This window comes from Buteo buteo, chromosome 4 (assembly GCF_964188355.1).
Source record: "Buteo buteo chromosome 4, bButBut1.hap1.1, whole genome shotgun sequence".
NCBI lineage: Eukaryota > Metazoa > Chordata > Aves > Accipitriformes > Accipitridae > Buteo > Buteo buteo.
The window spans coordinates 33,581,175-33,598,819 of NC_134174.1; the positions used below are offsets into that span (position 1 = coordinate 33,581,175).

At 47.8% G+C, this 17,645-nt stretch overlaps 1 protein-coding gene across 1 annotated transcript in view; it reads left to right on the forward strand.

The window, feature by feature from the left end:
* The first annotated feature begins 2,226 nt into the window (after window positions 1-2,226).
* PAPSS2 (3'-phosphoadenosine 5'-phosphosulfate synthase 2) overlaps window positions 2,227-17,645 on the forward strand; it is a 30,666-nt gene continuing 15,247 nt past the window's right edge. Inside the window, exon 1 of the mRNA XM_075025464.1 lies at window positions 2,227-2,302. Coding sequence (XP_074881565.1) covers window positions 2,282-2,302 — 21 coding nt within the window. The 5' untranslated portion in view covers window positions 2,227-2,281. The remainder of the gene's footprint in view (window positions 2,303-17,645) is intronic.

The window sequence follows — 17,645 nt, forward strand, 5'->3', positions numbered from 1 at the left end:
AATACTTACAGAAATTAAGATGCATAATTAACTCATCAGAGATAATAACAGGCTCTTCTATGCTCCTGTAGAGCAGAGCCACAAGTACAATGACAACTATGATTAATCTGTAATCATCTGTATTTTCCCCAAGATTTTACATACTTTTCCTGCCAGGTCAATATTGGTTTGATCAGTTCTGAAGCTCTCATGTTAAGAAATTTACTTAAATCTGTGTGCAAATAAAAGATGAGATGCTGACTCTATGCTGTGCACAAATCAGAGCACTCAGAGTCACTTCTGAGCAGCAGCTAAACAGGCTAAGCAGCCTTGGATAGTGCTTGGATGCCACCTTCCTTGTGGGAAAGCTGAGCAGCTTATGCCATTTTGCTGCGCACCCACAGACTTTCAGTCATTTAACATGTCCTTTTCGTGATGTCCTCCAGGGGACGAGGTGTAGCCTGTCCTGGCTAGGCAATGGTTGTGTAAAGGTTCTGTGTACCAGGATGTGCTTTTCCAAAGGATACTGTGTTCAGGCTTGTTTGCCTGTTCTTCCAACCATACTATATTGTTTTTACGGCAGGAACTTAATGTCCGCAGCTGGACAATCGAAAAACCAATCTAAGGAAAGGCACGAAATGAGAGATGCTAAAAAGTTACCCTGGTATTATTCAGCTGAGTTAATCCCAAATGTAATACCGTGGGTTTAACTGGAATTACACTGGGGATTAGTTCATCTGATAGCTGAACTAATAGCACTGAACTAATAGCACTGTAATAGCTGCCTGGCTTCAGGAGTTGGTTGAACAGGTGCTGCTTGCTTCCTTCCAGCCCCACTCCTTCACCTCCAAGTTGTCCCTGCTCCTCCTTCCCCATGCTGGGTCCTGTTCTTCTTCCAGCAAGACCTCATTTGGGGAACCCCGCTTATTCCACTCTTTCCTTTCATCTCTCCCTTGGGGTTTCCCATTTTCTGTTTTAAGGGTCCTTCTCCCACTTAGGGACCTTTGCAATATCCCACCATCTTTTTCCATTGAGGGTCTTCATTCAGGGCACCAGCATTTTAAACTCTGCCAGAACGAAGGATAGAGATGAAACAGGAGTATTTTTACAGTGAAGGACATGCACGGCTGCTGGTGATTGTGTAGTGAACAGGTACCAGGAGATGCCCACGACTCCCATGCCCAAAGCAGGCTCTGCATGTTGGACCGAGAGAGAGTGCTCGCTCTTCTGGGCATGATTAGAAGTGAGTCATCTCCTTCTAGAGGAGAGGCAGCACTGTGCATAGTTGTCCTTAGCTCTCCTCACAGTCCTGGGCTGGACTCATGAATGGGTAGGGATCAGGAGAAAGTGGTCGGAGGGCAAGTGCCGTGCTGGATTGGGCCATGCATCCCCAGGTGCAGAATTAGACACCCATGGGGAACGTTTCTTCCTTTGTCGCTGGCTCGCAGGCCATCCCAAGGATGTAGCGTGGTTTCCCTCCACCAGGATGTTGCCCATCCTCTGGTTCAGCAGTGTTCTGGGATTTGAGCTTTCCCAACAGTGGCAAACTGAGGATTTTGGACAAAGCTGTCAGGCATGGGCTTCTGTTCCCTTCACCTGCTAAGCTTTATGTGCCGGTAGACTCCTCTGTGTTTCTTTCCAGCCTTCTCGGCATTTTGGCCAAACGGCCAGGGGCCGGCCGACAGCACTGCTTGTTTTTAGGCACCGTTGTTATCCTTGGGAGGTGATTTTTTTTCTGACTTGTTTTGTGTGGGGTCCTGTTCCTCCTCCCTCTCTCCTTGAAGGCAGGTGCGGTTCCTGGCCGGGAGCAGGACCCATCGTTACCTGGATGACGGCCTTTCCCTGCCCTGAGGGCGGGAAGCCAGCCTGCCTCCCGGCTCTGTGGCCGCAGGCAGGGTGCCGTAGCTGAGCCCAAACTCCTCAGCCCCGAGTCGTTAATTTTAAGGGAATTTCAGCTCGCGCTGGGAGCTGAAATTTGCGTGTTACCCCTCGGTGGCGAGCGGTGACTCGTCCTTCGGGGGAGCCGGGCCCCGCATGCCCATGACGCTCCCTCGGCCCTGCGGCCCTTCACCTCAGAGCCGGGGCGTCGCTCCCTCCCTCCCTCCCTCCCTCCCTCCCTCCCCGGTCCCGCTTCCCCGCCCGGGGGTTGCCGGCCTCCCCTCGCTGCGGGCCGGGGCGGAGGAGGAGGAGGAGGCGGCGGGGGCGGGCGCAGGGCGAGAGGGGCCGGCTCAGGGACGCGCTACGTGTCGCGGGAGCCCTTATAGCCCCGGCCCGGCTCGGCCCGGCCCCGCCGCCCGTCACCATGTCGAGCCGGCAGCAGACGGTAGGGCCGCGCCGCGGGGCCGGCGGGCGGGGGGAGGGCCGCCGAGGCCGGCTGGGGGCTGAGGGAGGCTGTGGGGCACGTCCAGCTTCCTGAGGGAGCCCTCCCCCTAAATCCCCGGGGGGCGTCGGGGCTGGCTGCGAGGCGGGCAGCGCTGGGGAGGCGTGGGCTCCGTGGGCTCCCTCGGCTCAGGGGATCGAGCCCCGCGGGTCCCGTCGGCGGCTGGTGGGCGCCTTCTTCTGCTCAGCGCCGGGACGGGACCCGGAGTTTTCCTTTTGGGTGCGCCCATCACCTCGCCGAAGGACATTAAAACCATCGCGTCACGGGGCTGGGCGCCGAGGAGGAACGCTCTCGCTGCAGGTCGGTCCGCCTTGGCGCAAAGGCGCGGTGGGCGAGCTCGCACGCCCTGCGAGGCACCCGGGCGAGGGCCCGGCGGTCCCGCAGGTTGGTCCCGCATCCATCCCTCCGCTGGCGTTCCGCAAGTACGCTGTCCCGCACGTGCCCCGCACGGCTGTGCCGAAAGCTGCCGACTTTGGTGCTTGCCACGCTGATCCTCGTGGAGAGCGGCCGCCCGGGCGAGGCCGAAGGTCGAGTCGGCGAGAAGGCTGAGCGACTGCCTCGCTCTTTTCGGCTTTTCGGGTTTCCTCTGCCCAGGTCCAAGCCCAAGGGGGGGAGAAGCTGGTGAGACAGCTGTCACCACCAGCCATTGGCTTTCAGCATCGCTGCAGAGCCAGTTTTTTAAAAATATAAAACACACAGCAAGGAAAAATAGCCAGAACATAATTCAGTTAGAAATTAAAATTGCAAATCACAGCCACAGCCAGAAATTGTTTTCCGCTTGCCAGCTGCCCTCCCTTAGTTCTTGGATTTGGGATGTGAGATCTGGGTCCCTCTGGCTGCACATACGTCTTCCAGGTTTTAAATCAGAACCATAAGAGCTCTTGACGTAAGTCTTTTGGGCTGCTTTTGCTGGTTGATTATTTTTTTTTTACCTTGTCGTAAACTTTTCAGATGGATTTAATGCATTTTGAACACACTGGTAATCTGTCTGGATAGGAATGCAACCAAAACCACGCGTAACGAAGGGCGCCTGTGCAGCAGGGTGCTCTTGGAAACGTGAAAACGTGTGGTTTAGGGATTATTTCAGGGAGGGGAGGTGCAAGATGTGAGCCGTGTATGGGAGCTTTGTTTATTGCTGTGACAGGAGAGAGGCATTACTGAACTTCCAGAATAATCCCTTTCCTTTGCCTCCACCCTGGGCTGGAAAAATAACCTTTATAAGCAAGATTATGGCTGACCTTTGTACCGTGACTGTCAAAACAGATCCTATCTGCTTGACAGTTGTAGGCGTATTTTCATGTGCTTATCTGCCAGGTATGTGATAGAATGAGAAAAGGCATGATTTCACTAATTACACCAGGTTTTGGTAATTATGATGAAACAGCAATGATATCCTATTAATGACCCTCCCGTCTATTGCCAGGGAGATGCGTTGCACAGAGCGTGGGTGAAGGTCTCGCTCCTAATGGGGTCTCAGCAGCTCCTCGGTTCCAGCCATCTCAGGTTGATATCAAAGGTACAGGATGAAGCATTTCACTTTGATAGGAGTCCCTTGATCAGCACAGTCATTTGCATACGCACATGGACAATTGCGTTCAGTCTCAGCGCAATTACACAGTGAGGTTCAGGAGGGTTGAGGCATCGGCAGTGTATCAGAAATTTTGCCTAATGAAGGAGCAGTCAACAGCACAACGTGCTCCCTCAACTAGCAGCCTAAATGTTGTAGCTCAGAGGAGTTTTAATATAGTGGTGAATTTTTAATGACATCTCTTATAGCTGCAACAGCTGAGACGGTTCCATTAGAAAATGAAGATGGGATGCACAGACTAGTTTGCCCTACTGAGATCCCTATTAGTACAGCAGCTTGTCCTTCTTTTACCCTTTACTTAATCCCTGTTTTTCATTCTCCCAGTAACACGACTACTTATTACTCATAAAAATCCTTATTACTAATAAAATCTCAGGTTTTACCACTTCTTCACAGTGTGGCTGATGTGTTAATCTTTCTCCCACTGACAAGGTTTTGTGAGGCTGAATGTTTCCAGCATTATTCACTGTCCGAGAGTATGTCAAAAATGGGTTTCGCAGGTGATGTTGATTAGCTGTCAGCTTTTGAAAGGGGCAGTAAGTGCTAGCTGTTGTGAGATGGACTGGCTGTGTTATTTGACTATGCTTCTCATTTTGGAAATTGAGTAATTATAAGCCCAGGATTTAAAACCTAAATTCAGCCTGAATGCCCTCTGGAGTTTGAGGCTAGTTTGAGGATGTTTTAATTGCACACCCATTTATTAATAGAAGCTTACAGTAAGGTACAAAGAAGAAAAATTTAATTTTTTTACTTCTGCACATGTTGTCCTTAAAAATGAACAAGGCACCTTAATTCTGCTGAAGATCCAAGACTTGGTGCGCAGGAATCTCTCTTTGGCTGGTTAGTATGGAAACGCTCTCTTCGTTTCTGCTCATGACATTGCAAGAGGCATTAAGTCCTCTAACATGCCCGGCAGTGTCCTTCTGTTCACAGACCTCATTGACAGAAAGCATTTATTTCTGACCAGTTTCAGGACTGACTTTTTGGGGAGAAGAACGGTCTTTAATGATGACCTTAAAGACTTAATGTTCCTTACACAGGCCTCCTGTGTGCCCCAGTGGCGAAATCCTGCTCTCGGGAGGAAGTACACCGTAAAGTAATTGCAGCGAGTAGCATGGAGCTGTGGGACTGCCCTTGTTTATTGTGTGGGCTCTTGCACAGCGCGGCATTCAGGGCTGAGCGGTTCTTTTAGCCGTCGAAACAGCAGCTTGTTCTCCCTACACCTGCGGCGTTGCTGGTATTTCCGCAGCTCGTTACCTCTCCCCGCCGAGCGGTGTTTTCGTAACGAGGAGGATACAGATGGCACAGTGTGCTCCAGGGAAACAGCTTGCCATGGAGCCCAAACCCACGGGCATGGCCCTGCCCTGGAAGGGCTGGCACCTCGCTGGGGTGACTGGCGGCGTGGCTTGCGTGTCCCTGTGGGTGTGTGGAAAATGCAGCTCAACACGGGAGGCGTTCCGAGCCGGCTGCCAGAGTCCTGCGCCTGGCAGCGGGCGGATGTCGCTCTCGCTGGCTGCTTTCAGTGGGTTTCTCTTTGGATGTCCTTACAGGTGCTTAGGGGAGAACGAAAGCCCAGTACTGAAACTGCCTTTTTCAGCGTGTTACAGCTTTGTCATCTGTCTGGTCTTCTAAGGGCATCTCCAGGAAGCTGAATGGCATGGCGTGCGGCATCACTCGCTTTCACCAGGATGCTGTTTCCATAGCCCAGTGGATCACAAAGCTGTAACTTCTGATAGTTCAGTTTTGCTTGTGTAGGGCTTAGATGCACAGCTGCAAATTATGTGGTCTTATTTAAAGATAAATTAACATGTAAAAATAATTTAGGGGGTTTTTTTTATTTATTTAAAGAGAAGGAAAAAACCCACAAGATCAGATGACAACCCTGAGGAAAATATGAAGAAGCTTAGTTTCCTTGCCTGAAAACTATTATCATGTTGAAAAAACTGCAGCCACAGGGCAGAGTTCAGATGGACTGAGTGATATCACAGGCTGTGCAGTAACATATGTACGGCTTCATCAGTTTAATTGCAAAGCAATGTAGAATAAAAAGTTTATTAAAAAAACCCCTAAACTATGCATTCATCTCCTTGCATGCTTATTCTTTATTATTGCCTTGAACATAAAGACCAAAACATCTTTAAAGATGTTGATGTTCAAAGCAGTTCTGGGTAGCTTATCACAGTGACACTTGCACAGATGACAGTGCAGCAGGCAGCAGAGCCCTGATTTCAGGGAATTAGTGTGGCTTGGTCTGGGTTGAATTACTCAAGACTGTTTCTGATGTTTCATCCAGTGATTCAGAAGTCTTGGGTTTACAGATGGATTTATTTTGTGAAACACAGTGCCTAACTCATTGCACCTTGACAGTAAAAAGTGATTGTTTTCTAGTTGCTCATCGTGTGCTTAGTATTTCTTGGCTTATTTTCTATCACTTTTTTTGCTTTCTCTCTCTTTTCTTCGAAGATCACGGAAAGGTCAGCAGATTATCTATCTCAATACACTGTTATTTCAACTTCTGTTGTTTCCTTTAGCTCTCTCCCCTTCTCCCTATTTCTTTTGAAGTCCTTTGGTATTAAAAAGTTACCTTTCCAGTCTGTTGCCTGCACCGTGCTGTTTCATTCACTTGTGCTGTTTTACAGGGCTGCCAGTGTGCCAGACCCATGTTTATTAACCATACTCTGCTCTGTAAGAGCAGGGATATTCAATTTGGGGATTTTCAGGGAAGAAAAGTCAGAAAAAAGTTGCAGGCTCCTAAACATGAATGCCTCTTCCTTTCCGTGGTTCAGGCAGGCTGACCGCTCCAGGGGATGGAGAATGAAGTGATCGGCTTGGTGTGGTCCAGCCCCAGAAGCTGCAAGCTGGGGACCTTGGTGGACTTTCTCCAAGTGCAGGAGGGCTTGTCTGGTGTCCCCTGGTAGCGCCATGGCAGGAGGAGAAGCAGGGTGTGCTCTCCAGGAGGCTGCACGGATAGAGCATCTTCCAGGGCTGTAGAAGGGCATGCATGTGGAAAACTGGAAAGGTTTTTCTCCTCGGGTGGGTGGTTGCTGCCTGAACACCCCTTCCCTCCAAGGGGAGAGGCAGGTAGGTCAGGCCTGATCCCTGCGGATGTGCTTGGAGGTTAATCTTTTGCTTTCCCAACAGGACTAGTGGCTCTTCAGGATATCTCTTCATCTCCCAGCGGCCTCGTTTGGAGGAGCGCAGCTGAGCACCGCTGCTGCTGGTGGCGGTCAGCATGGTGGTGCCATCTGGAGTGGTGGCCAGGGCACCTAAACCTGACTGTAATTTCTCCAGCTCTTGATTTGAAGTGCTTTGATGAGTCAGCATGTTGTTTCCTGTCCTGCTGCTGGACTCCTGGATAAATACAGACTCCAGCCTTGTCAGGTTTTCAGGTTGCACTGATTAAGTCATGGTCAGCTACAAATCCATGCCAGAACCCAGAACTCAGGCATAGGTTTCCATCCATGCTCTCCTTGGGTAGCCCCTACAAGTGGTTTTAGGCAAGACAGTGAATGGTTTTGAAGACGCCATGCTAGCAAGACATGTGCACTGCAGCTGCAGCTTAGATTTAGGCCATGAGGATTTTGTTTTTCTAAAGAGTTCAAGAAAGTACTTTCAAGAGAAGTAATGGCATACTTGCATTTTTTTTTTTTTTTCTGGGCTGATGTTGCTCCTGGAGGGTGTCTTTAAACAGCCTTTACAAATGAAAAGCCCTTGCCTATCTGAAACCAGGTGTTTTAGATAAACTTGCAACTGTACGCACCCACAAAAGATAAGCAGTGTGCAGGGCCTGTACTAATGGTCCTAATGGTATGCTCCTGCCTTGAACTTGTACTTTGGTCACAGTGCTCGTACACTTTGGTATCTTAAAAGTCCATTAAGAAACGCCATGTAATTCAGGTTGCTGTTTATTAATTTACTATTATTGTGAGTAGGGTGACTAATGATTATCTCTGATCTGGCTCTGAATCACAGCTGTAGGAAGTGAGAAATAGTTCCCTAATGGTCTTGCAGCTTAATAATTTCTAAGTGAAAATTTGCTTGGAGTGTATCATTAACAAAAGGAGGGATGCAAAAAAAAAGCTTGGTCAAGGCATTTGGCGTGGATGTGCGTCACGAAATGGGACGCTGGGAATTTAGGATTTTGCCTGTAGGGCTGGTAGCTCATTGCTAGCACTGCCTCCTGTCCCTTGCAGAGCTGTCCTTTTTCGTTTACTTGCAGCTTGGCTTGGTTACAAGTGTATGTGTCGAAAGTTTTATCTAGTGAGTGGGTACCAAAATGTGTTGGCCTGTTTGGAGAGCAGAGCTTGAGAAAGGAGCCAGGTTACATAATTTTTTTTTTTTTTCAATGTGGCTTCTCTTTAGATGCAGCACTGTAGTTTGTTGAGATGAGCTTTTTTGTGCATCTTTGGAAAACCACCATTTGTACCTACATTTCCAAGACTTTCTGACCTTGAGGTCTTTGTGGCCCCTGGCAGAACAAAATGTTTTCTTCGATATCAAACCGTTTTTCAGCTCTCCATTGTGGTGCAAAAATGTGTGTCGGGCAGGAGGTCATTTTTCAGGCCTGCTCAGCCTTTCTGATGGGAAGATCATTTGTTTGTGTTGCCAGTGGCTGTGGGAAGAGGGAAAAAACCCCTCATTTTAGAGGAGGTGACTACTGCTGCAGGGTGCTGAGTTGCGTGCTTGCCTCTGCCATGGACTCTGGGCATGATGCTGGACGAGTCACCTCAACCATGGCTGGGGCACCTCATTGCATCTGCCCCCATCTTTGCAAAACTGGTCTGAGGCCATGGGGATGGATGTGAGGAGCATCAAGCTCTTGGAGGTGCCGCCTGAAGTCCAGTGGAGCTGCTCTTCAAACGTGTCATTTTTATAAGGCTTAAATATCGTGGGAGCTCAGGTCTTCATCTGCCGTTTGCCTTACTCTCTGCTACTCTACTGTGGCTGTAAAATTGGGGATGATGCCACCCTCTCAGAGAAATACTGGGAGTTTGCATGAACTTTTGAGGGACCAAGTAATAATAATCCCCAAGGAAAATGTGTAACTGTCCTTCAACCAGCCTTTGAGTAGCGTGTAATGATTAAGACCTGTGTTTACACCTGGTTTGGGGAAGGGTGAGGGAAATGCTGAATAGTCACTTGTTCAAGAAGATACAACATTCTTGGTGCTGACTTAGGCAAGGGTCTAGGTAACCCCATGTGCACTCACGTAATTAAAAGCCTGTCCTGCAGCTTGTAGGGTCAGATGCACAGGTAGATGGGGCAGGAAACCTTCATCCTGGCGTCTCTGAACTTGAGTCCTCAACTTAGACTTTTCTCATGCAGCTTGTTGTGTAGGGTGGCATGTTCAACGGTACGACTGAATACAACCCTGCCTTCAGCCAACAGAATTAGCGAGGGGACTGAGGAGGTACTGAGTGAGGGGAAGGTCTGTTTGCCCCCCTCTGTGGTTTCCAGCAGCAGCCGAGAGTGGGGGCTAGGGACGAGTCTATGGCTGGGATGCCACAGGGCATTGTCCCAGCTTCCATTTATTTACAACTTGAGATACCAGAGGATGTGCCTTTCTTCCTGATAGTCCCTGATGATCTTTCCTTCCATGAATTCATCTTAATGATTTTTTGCAGCCAAGTGAACTTTTGGCCTGCCCAGCGGAGTTCCCCTGTTTAACCGTGTCCTCTGTGGTGGTTCTGGCCGAGTTTCCCCCGCAGTCCTTCCCGCTGCTGCTTTTGCACTTTGCAAACCTTAAAAAAAATCACTGAGGTGGAGAGAGATCTCCTGTCGCCTGCTGGCAACCACTGACCATTGCAAAGTCAAGTGCATGGGGTTCAAGACGCCAGGTTCAAGACTGCGTGTCCATCCTGGATACCAAGTGAGGCAGGGAGAGGCTGTGATGCTAAACCCCCACCAGCCTGGGCTTGTGTCCAGCTTTATTCTTTCAGCAGGCTGCCACGATGTCCTGTAGAGGAGAAGTGATGCAAGAGGATTAGTTCTTTTACAGAAATATATATATTTTAAAACCTGATGAAGCTGCTTGAAATGCAGATCCTCTGTAGCTCCCACTGCTTGTGAAACCGCTAGATCTTCTTGAAAGGTAAAGGATTTCTTTCCTGAGAGGGATATCATGGGCACGTGTCTTGGGTTCAGCTGGGATAGAATTAATTTTCACAGGAACCTGGGAGGGAGGACACAGCCGGGACAGCTGACCTGAACTAGCCAAGGACCTATTCCATACCATGTGACATCATGCTCAGTATATAAATGGGGAGCGGGTTGGGGGGAGCGCTCTCGACTTTCGGTGGGGGAAGTGGCGGACCGTCGGGTTCCCGGTGGTGAGCAGTTGCACTGTGCATCACTCGTTTTGTATACTCTTTTATTAGTACCGTTGTTGTAACTTCTCTTCTTGTGTTATCCCAGTAAATTGTCCTTATCTCAACCCTCGAGGTTCTGGGTTTTTTTTTCTTTTCTCCTTTCTGATTCTCCTCCCCATCCCGTCAGAGCGGGGTGGGAGGAGTGAGTGAGCGGCTGCGTGGTCCTTTGTTACTGGCTGGGCTGAAACCACGACAGCATGTTAAAAACAGGTATCTTGTCTCCTTATTGTTTAGAGCCGAGATGGGCTCAGTTCAACCTGTGCTAGCTTGGAGGGTGGAAGGAGATTCAGCTTTCTTAGCAGAAGATGGACCTGGTGTCCCACCTGCATGCTCATGGCCATAGGTAGATGTTGGCCTCCAAGTCTGAAAACCTATTGCAAACTGAGTTAATAGGGACACAGAACTGCTGAATGTGGCTCACTGTGTTTTGTGTTAGAGCAATGCCAGTTCAACTTTTAAAGGTAAGTTAATGACTGTCCTGGTTTGTTGAACTAATTTCTGGAGCTCTCAAAAGGAATGGTTTTGATGAAATGGGATATCACTCTGGCATGTTGGCTGCTGGCGTTCGCTGGAGGACCCTCTGGGTAAGCTGGTCCCACGTGGCATCTCTGAACAGCAGAGCTTGTGGTTTTGATTGTATCTTGCAACCCAACAAAATTAGCTCAGCTGACGATCTCCTGACACTGTACTGCAAGTTTTTCTTTGCATGGTATTTGGTGCAGGAGTCCTGGCTGTCTGCCTTGCTTGTTTTAAGGGTGTCTTAGCTTGTCACAGTAAGAGATGGGACATGTACAGTGGCTTATTTACCATAGAGAGCCACAACCCATTAATTAAATTCCTAAATCTTGTATTCAAGAAAAAAAAATGATTACATTTAAATACAATTCCCACCTGGAAGCTTTTTTGATACTGAAGTTAATGTGTAGTAAAAATATGTACCCTTGCCCTCCTTTCCTCTTGTCACTGAAAGCTGAAGGACTGATACTCAGTTTACCATTTCCGTAACCTGATATTTTTCTCCAAAAGAAGATACAGCAGCATGGCTGTGTGTACTGGGTAGTCATTCCTGGTAGGGGAGCCTGTTTTGGTGCAGCATTTCTCAGGCAGGTGCCGTTGCACCGGTGCAAAGCAGCTCAGCTGGCTGTCAGTCACGGCTCTGTGCCCTGGCGGACGTCACAGGCCTACACCATCTCTTTGTTTTTTAACTAGTCACCTACCTTCTCATTGCATAATTCCCTTCTTTTTGGTTTTCTCAGAGGTTAAACAGACGTGCTTGATCCCTTTCTATGGGTGTTCAATCCCAAAACTTATCCGTACTGCAGCAAGAACATAATCTGTTCCCTCTTTTTGCAAGATTACTGGTTTTTGCATTGTCAGTGGTCCTGCGGTCTTGGCGTGATCCAGAGCAGCCTTGTAACAGACCCCAGGCATCAGAGCAAAGCAGTTCTCCTTTTGCAATGTCAAACCTATTGTTTGCAAAATGAGCGTGAGCTGAACTGCTAAAACGGTTTCATTTAGGGGAGGTAATTTAGCAGAACTGCTCTGAATATAAAAAATAGGGCACCCATGGAAGGATTTCTTGTTTAAATTGTTATTTTTGTCAGTGGCTGACAAGATGCTGTGTTTGTCAAATATTTGTTGCCCATGCAGCTGTCCCTTGTGATTTCTGCAATGAAGATGGGAAGATTGTTTTTATAACATCTGTCCTGGCATTGCAAATTTGTCTCAAATGTAGAAGTGCAGGATGACTCACTGGTTTTCCTGTGTTGAGGAAATTAGAGCAGTGACATCATATAATTCAGAGATGAAGAAACGCCTGATCTGGGTGCCTTCAGAGAGGTAGATTTTAATGCCCAACCTGCTGATTTGAAGTCACACAGTCTAGAAATGAGCATCTGATTTGCAAGGTGACTGGAACGTGAGCCTGGTTTTGTTGTTGATTTTTTTTTTTTTTTTGCCAGGGTTGTATAAAATTTGATTGCGGCAACCCAATACATGCGAATTTATACCAAGAGAAAAATATTTTAGCTGCGATCAAAAATAAGGTCTTGCTAAGACCTCGAAAATTCCTGCAGGTTAAGAAAAAAACACTTTAGCTAACACCAGTTTGAAAACCTCGTGTGTTAGCAATGTTTGGCATCTCCAACCGTCTGTCTCCAAGCTGAAAGACTGCTTGTTTTGGGTAACTGGGATGTCTCTGCTGGTCTTCTTAAGATCTTCTGTGTTACGTTCCTGGCAGGGGACAGGGGCCAAGGTAGCAGTGCCAAAAGGAACAAGCGTCAAAGGCAGAGGGTGCCAAGGAGCGACTGAGGTCTGCTGTGGTTTATTCAGAGCGCTGAATGAAGAAAGGGAGTCCAGTTCAGCATCGTGCCTGGTGCGAGGGAATGCTGGCAACCCCAGCCCTGAAACCTCTGCAGGGTATTTGGTGACACATCACTGTATTACTCAGCTAAGTCTAAAAAGAAAACATAACATTATTTCTTCTCGTGTACGGGTGGTGGGAGAGGAGACAAGTCCCACGTGCAGGAAAGAGGGCGGATGATGGTACAGGAATCAGGAAGGCAGGCGGTGCAGTAATGCGTCGGGTGCTTGAGAAGTCTCACTTCCCCATCTGCCTGCGAGCCAGGCTCTGCGTCGTGATGGTGGAATCCTGGGAGACGAAATGGGCAAAATTTCCAGGGTAACTCCGTCTTGGTGGGGTTTTTCCCTGGGAAAGAATGGAGCTGATTTTGAGGCGTTTACCACCTTAGTCCCTTAAATGAATCAAACTCAAGTTTGGGAAAAGTTTATAGGTTTAGGGTTACAAGAGCCACATGAGGACTTCAGAGACTCCGAGGTTTCTCCATTGTTCTTCAATATGATCGTAATCAAATCTTTGCTTCCACAGGCAAAACCCCCCTCTTTCTTCTCTTTCTGCTTTTCTTTTGAGTGTAATAGTTTTGCTTTTCTGCAGCAAATGACTCTTACAGAAGGTTTTTCCCCCTTGTTGGTGACGGACACTTTATCTTCTCCATTATGCCAGCTTGCCCATTTGCAACAGCAGCCGTGGGAGTTGCCCTGGTAGAAGAAAATAATTTTTTAAGGAAAAGTCCTATAAACTTAATTTTTATGTGTCAAATTCAACTGATAGGACAAAAGATCTGGTTTGTTTGGGTTTTTTTTCCAGTAAGATGGCAGGATTTGGGAGGGGATTTTAAAAAATAAATTACATCAGTCTCTAAAGGCTTAAGCAAGTGTTTGACTTCAAACTTGAAAGCTTGCTTGATCATTTTATCATTTTAAAAGCCTGTTTTACCATTTGCAAATATGATCAGCTGAAAACATTTTGAAAGCCTCTTTTTTCTTTTTTTTTCTCCTGGAGAGATGTCCAAGCTGCAGTACCAAAATAGGGTGTGTATTAAATGCTTGAGTGGGAAAAAAAATGAATCATATTCCAAATTATGTGAGATAGCCCTATAAATAAAAATGCAGCTGGGGGACTCCTGACCCTACCCTCGCAGCTGGGTCAGGGTTTCCCCAGGGCTGTGAGTGCTGCCAGCTGCCAGCTGGATGCTAATTGTGTTCGTGTGAGGCTGGCCCTTCTGCTAAATGAGCCGGACCTGTGACTAACATGCCCTTAATAGCACTGTGCTACGAGAGCGATTGTCCGCTGGCTTTTTTCTTGGGCTGATCTGAGCTGTGTTTTCAGGAGGGAGTCCCTCTCTGGAGCCGGGTGTTGCTGCAGCCTGCCATGAGCTGTGACTCTTGGACAGCTTCCAGTGCCCTGCCTGTGCCAGCTACAGCAGGCAGAGGTACTCCTGCAGCGGCAGAGGGGATTTAAGAGTGCAATAAGGACGTTGGTTTAGACCTTACCGGACTTTGCAATGACCAGCACTGCTTTCTAATGAAATCTTTCAAATCTTTCCTCCTGCAACATTGGAGAGCTCTCCCTTCTGTGGATGGCTGAGCAAGGGTTGGCCTGAGGATGTTGTATGCGCTTAGGGGATCTCTTGAATGTCCCGCTCAGCTCCCAGCTCAGCTCCCGTCTCTCCTCCTTCATTTCCACTCCTTGGCTGTGGCACATGGCGCTCACACTTGGTTCTCACCCTGGTCCCATTCGTTATGCAGCCATGGAGATGCTGGCTAAAGAAATGGGTAGGTGGGGGCAGGAGGAGATGCTGCCTTGCATCCTAAGGACCAGAGTTTATACATACTTGAATTTCTAGTGGAAGATGGCAAATCATCCATGTAAGTCATTGGGACAACCCTAAATGTTGTTCATCTAGTGCATTTTCTATTAATCGTGCAGTGGTTCTGCTCCATGTCAGCAATGGTTGGGAGAGGTCCCCCAGACATCGTGCATTTAGCTATCAGATGAGAGAAGATGCTCCCTGATAACACCTCTCCTGTGGGTGGTCACATGCAACCTTCAATTTATGTGGGCAACCACAGCTGTTCCCTTTCAGGGCCAAATACTTAAGGAAGAGCTGAGGTTACTTTTTCAGACACCATGAATTGAGCAATGGTAGCTCTCAGAGCAGAGGACACTAATGTTTGAAGATGAAATCTCTCCAGGATTTGCTCTTGGGCCACTGATGCTTCTTTTTGGTGGTGCCCTCGCTCCATTTGATCATGCTTCAGCTCTGGCTTCCCAAGCTATGTCCCAGCTAGCAGATGATTAGGTGGGAAGTCGGTGTTTCCTGCTGAACAGCCTGTTTCTGGCCAAGCAAGCTGCCAGCCCAGCCATCCGCTGCGTCCTCGTGTTTCTCTCTGTCTTTTTTTACTTTTAGCATAGCTGGCAACAAGAACTTGAGTCGGTGTGTGGCAGGCAGTTGCCCAGGGTTAGAAAGAGTTTACCAGCAAGATTATTAACATAGCAGAAAAATCAGAGGGATTTGGTACTGTCTGGACCTCGCGGCTGGTAGGAGAGGTCTGAGAGTGTTGCTGATTTGCAAAAATGCCCTCAGCGGTGCTTTCCCAAGCTCCAAAAGATGGCAGCGTGCAAAATAAAAGCTCTGAGATGCATGCACACTGCAGATTTACAGCACAGCAACATGTACTTTTAACATAACAATCTCGTTACATCAGCCACATAGGAATGTGTTAGTTCCTGCATCTTCCCGAGACACGGACTTTATCATAGTTCATCTCCTACAGGACAGATTCAGCAGATCAACAGTTTGCAAAAGCAAGTGTGCGGCTGGAGTTCCTTCTGCTGCAGAGGGCATGAAACAGAGATTTGAAGCATGCAGGTTCATTTCTCCACACAGAAATATTGGTCTTGTCTGTTGTGGTTTGCAAACAAATTGCAAAATACCTGCTTTATGTTTTTTGGAATGCTACACTTGAGGAGTGTTTAATCACTGGTCAGGCGCTATGCTGCAGCAGGGGAGGTTTTGCTGCAGGGCTGAGTGGTGGCAAGCTGCTCGGAAGGTGAGTTTGAGCACTTGTGCTTTGCTGAGGGTCCTTGGCCACGCGACACAATTTCAGAGCAGTGCCAGAGCTCAACCGGGAGTAAACACAGCAGAAACACACCAGTGTGTCTTGGGAGAAGGGATTATTTTTGTCAGCTGGATCTTGTGTATGTGCTCATTTAGTCTCACTGCTGAAGCCTGAAACTCTGGGGACGGGTGAAAATTAAACCATGGTGGTGCTGTCTGTTCATACAGACTTTTGACAACCCCCTGTAAAAAAATAAACCAAACCCCACAAAAACCAAATCTTGATCTACTTATCTTTTGTTTTCTGAGTCACCAGGATGTGTTGGGCTCACTCACTTTTTCAGGGTCAGGTCTAGAGAGGTTTTGTTTTTTTGTTTTTGTTTTGCTGTGGTACCCAGGCTGTGTTTCAGGCAGCGTCTTGTCTGTCCACTACACTCCAACCCCCAAATAGTTGATTTTATCCTTTGAAACAAATGTGGAAGGGGGAAGCGATGTTGGGGACCTGCTCTGGTGGCTGTGGCAATGAAAACTAGAAGTAAGAGTCCTGGAGCAAGAAGATGCGTCGCTGGAGGTGGTTGAGACAACAGCCCTGAAAACCTTTTTAGCCTGGGACTTCCCATCAAGTCGTACGGTGGTGGCACGGGGTGGGAATCAGTCACCTTGGGCCAGCTCTGGAGCAATTGCTTCTCCCTCCCAGAGCTTCTTCCAGTGCAGTCTGACAGCCATGGTGCTGACGTTGAGGCTTGCCGAGAGTTAACCTTGGAGGTGAGATCTATGACCATTATTATGACTATTTTGTACACAGCTATTCTTAGCAGTAAATTAAAATGTTCTGTAGTGGGGTAGCTGTTCAGCGTGCCCACAAGCAATTGCAGATGGCAAATTTGCAGGTGTAAAGAGGCTAATTTTGGAGCCTTTCACTAAAATTGAATTGAGAATGGACATGAAATTCCGAGTATAGTTATAAATCACTGTGGTGGGAGATTGGTCTCTGCTGGGATGCTGGCCTCTCTGAAAGATAATAAAAACAAGTGAGGAGAGGAGGGTATTTTTTCTCTTCTGCTATGGAATAATTTTCACTCAGATTTCTGTGCAGGCAGAGCCCTCTGTTGCATACAAAATACCAAGTCTCCAATGAATGCTTATGCCTTTGCTGGATCATGTTAAAGTGTTAATGGGCCAGCAAGCAGAGGGAGGAAAAAAAAATCAGGCTATTTTGCTGACACGTTTAAGAGTGACCTTTTACTTATTGTCTCTCCTATTCCTCTTTTTTTTTTTCTTGTCAAAATTTTTTTCTTGGACACATAAAAGATAATCACTTCCCTGCCGTGACTTCAAATGTAGAAATATTTATATAGCGAGATGTAAATCATGGAAAAGCCCAGACCTGCTCTTGTACTGATGATACGAAATGGATAAACCTACAGTCATGAAGAGTCCGGCTAGGGAGAAAATATTTATATCTTCTCTCCCTCTCGAGACTTTTCCTTTGGCTGCCTTGATTGGAAACAATCCTCATAATTAGTAAGGTCTTGTAGATATTCTATGTGCAAAAAGTCTTTGTCAAAGTACCATTGCTGGAGCTGCATGGCACAGACAGGCTGTTTAGGCTGCATCCCAGATGCTGGGGCTGCCCTGCTGCAGCAGGTCGATGTTAGGAAGCACTAAAATTCAGGCCTCCAGCTTGGCATCGTACTGGTCCCTTCTTTGCGCTGGGAAGTGTGTGCATACATATTAGGTGTTTTCTCTGCCTCCCATCCCACCATCTTCCCTGGCTGGGTCCCAGTCTCGCTCAGCTCAGCCCTGCTACATCGCCGTTTCTTGCCCCAGCTGCAGTTCTTAGCAGCCGTGTTATGTTAAACATGGCAAGTAAATTAGCACCTTAAGTTGCTTTTGTTTTGCAAGCATAA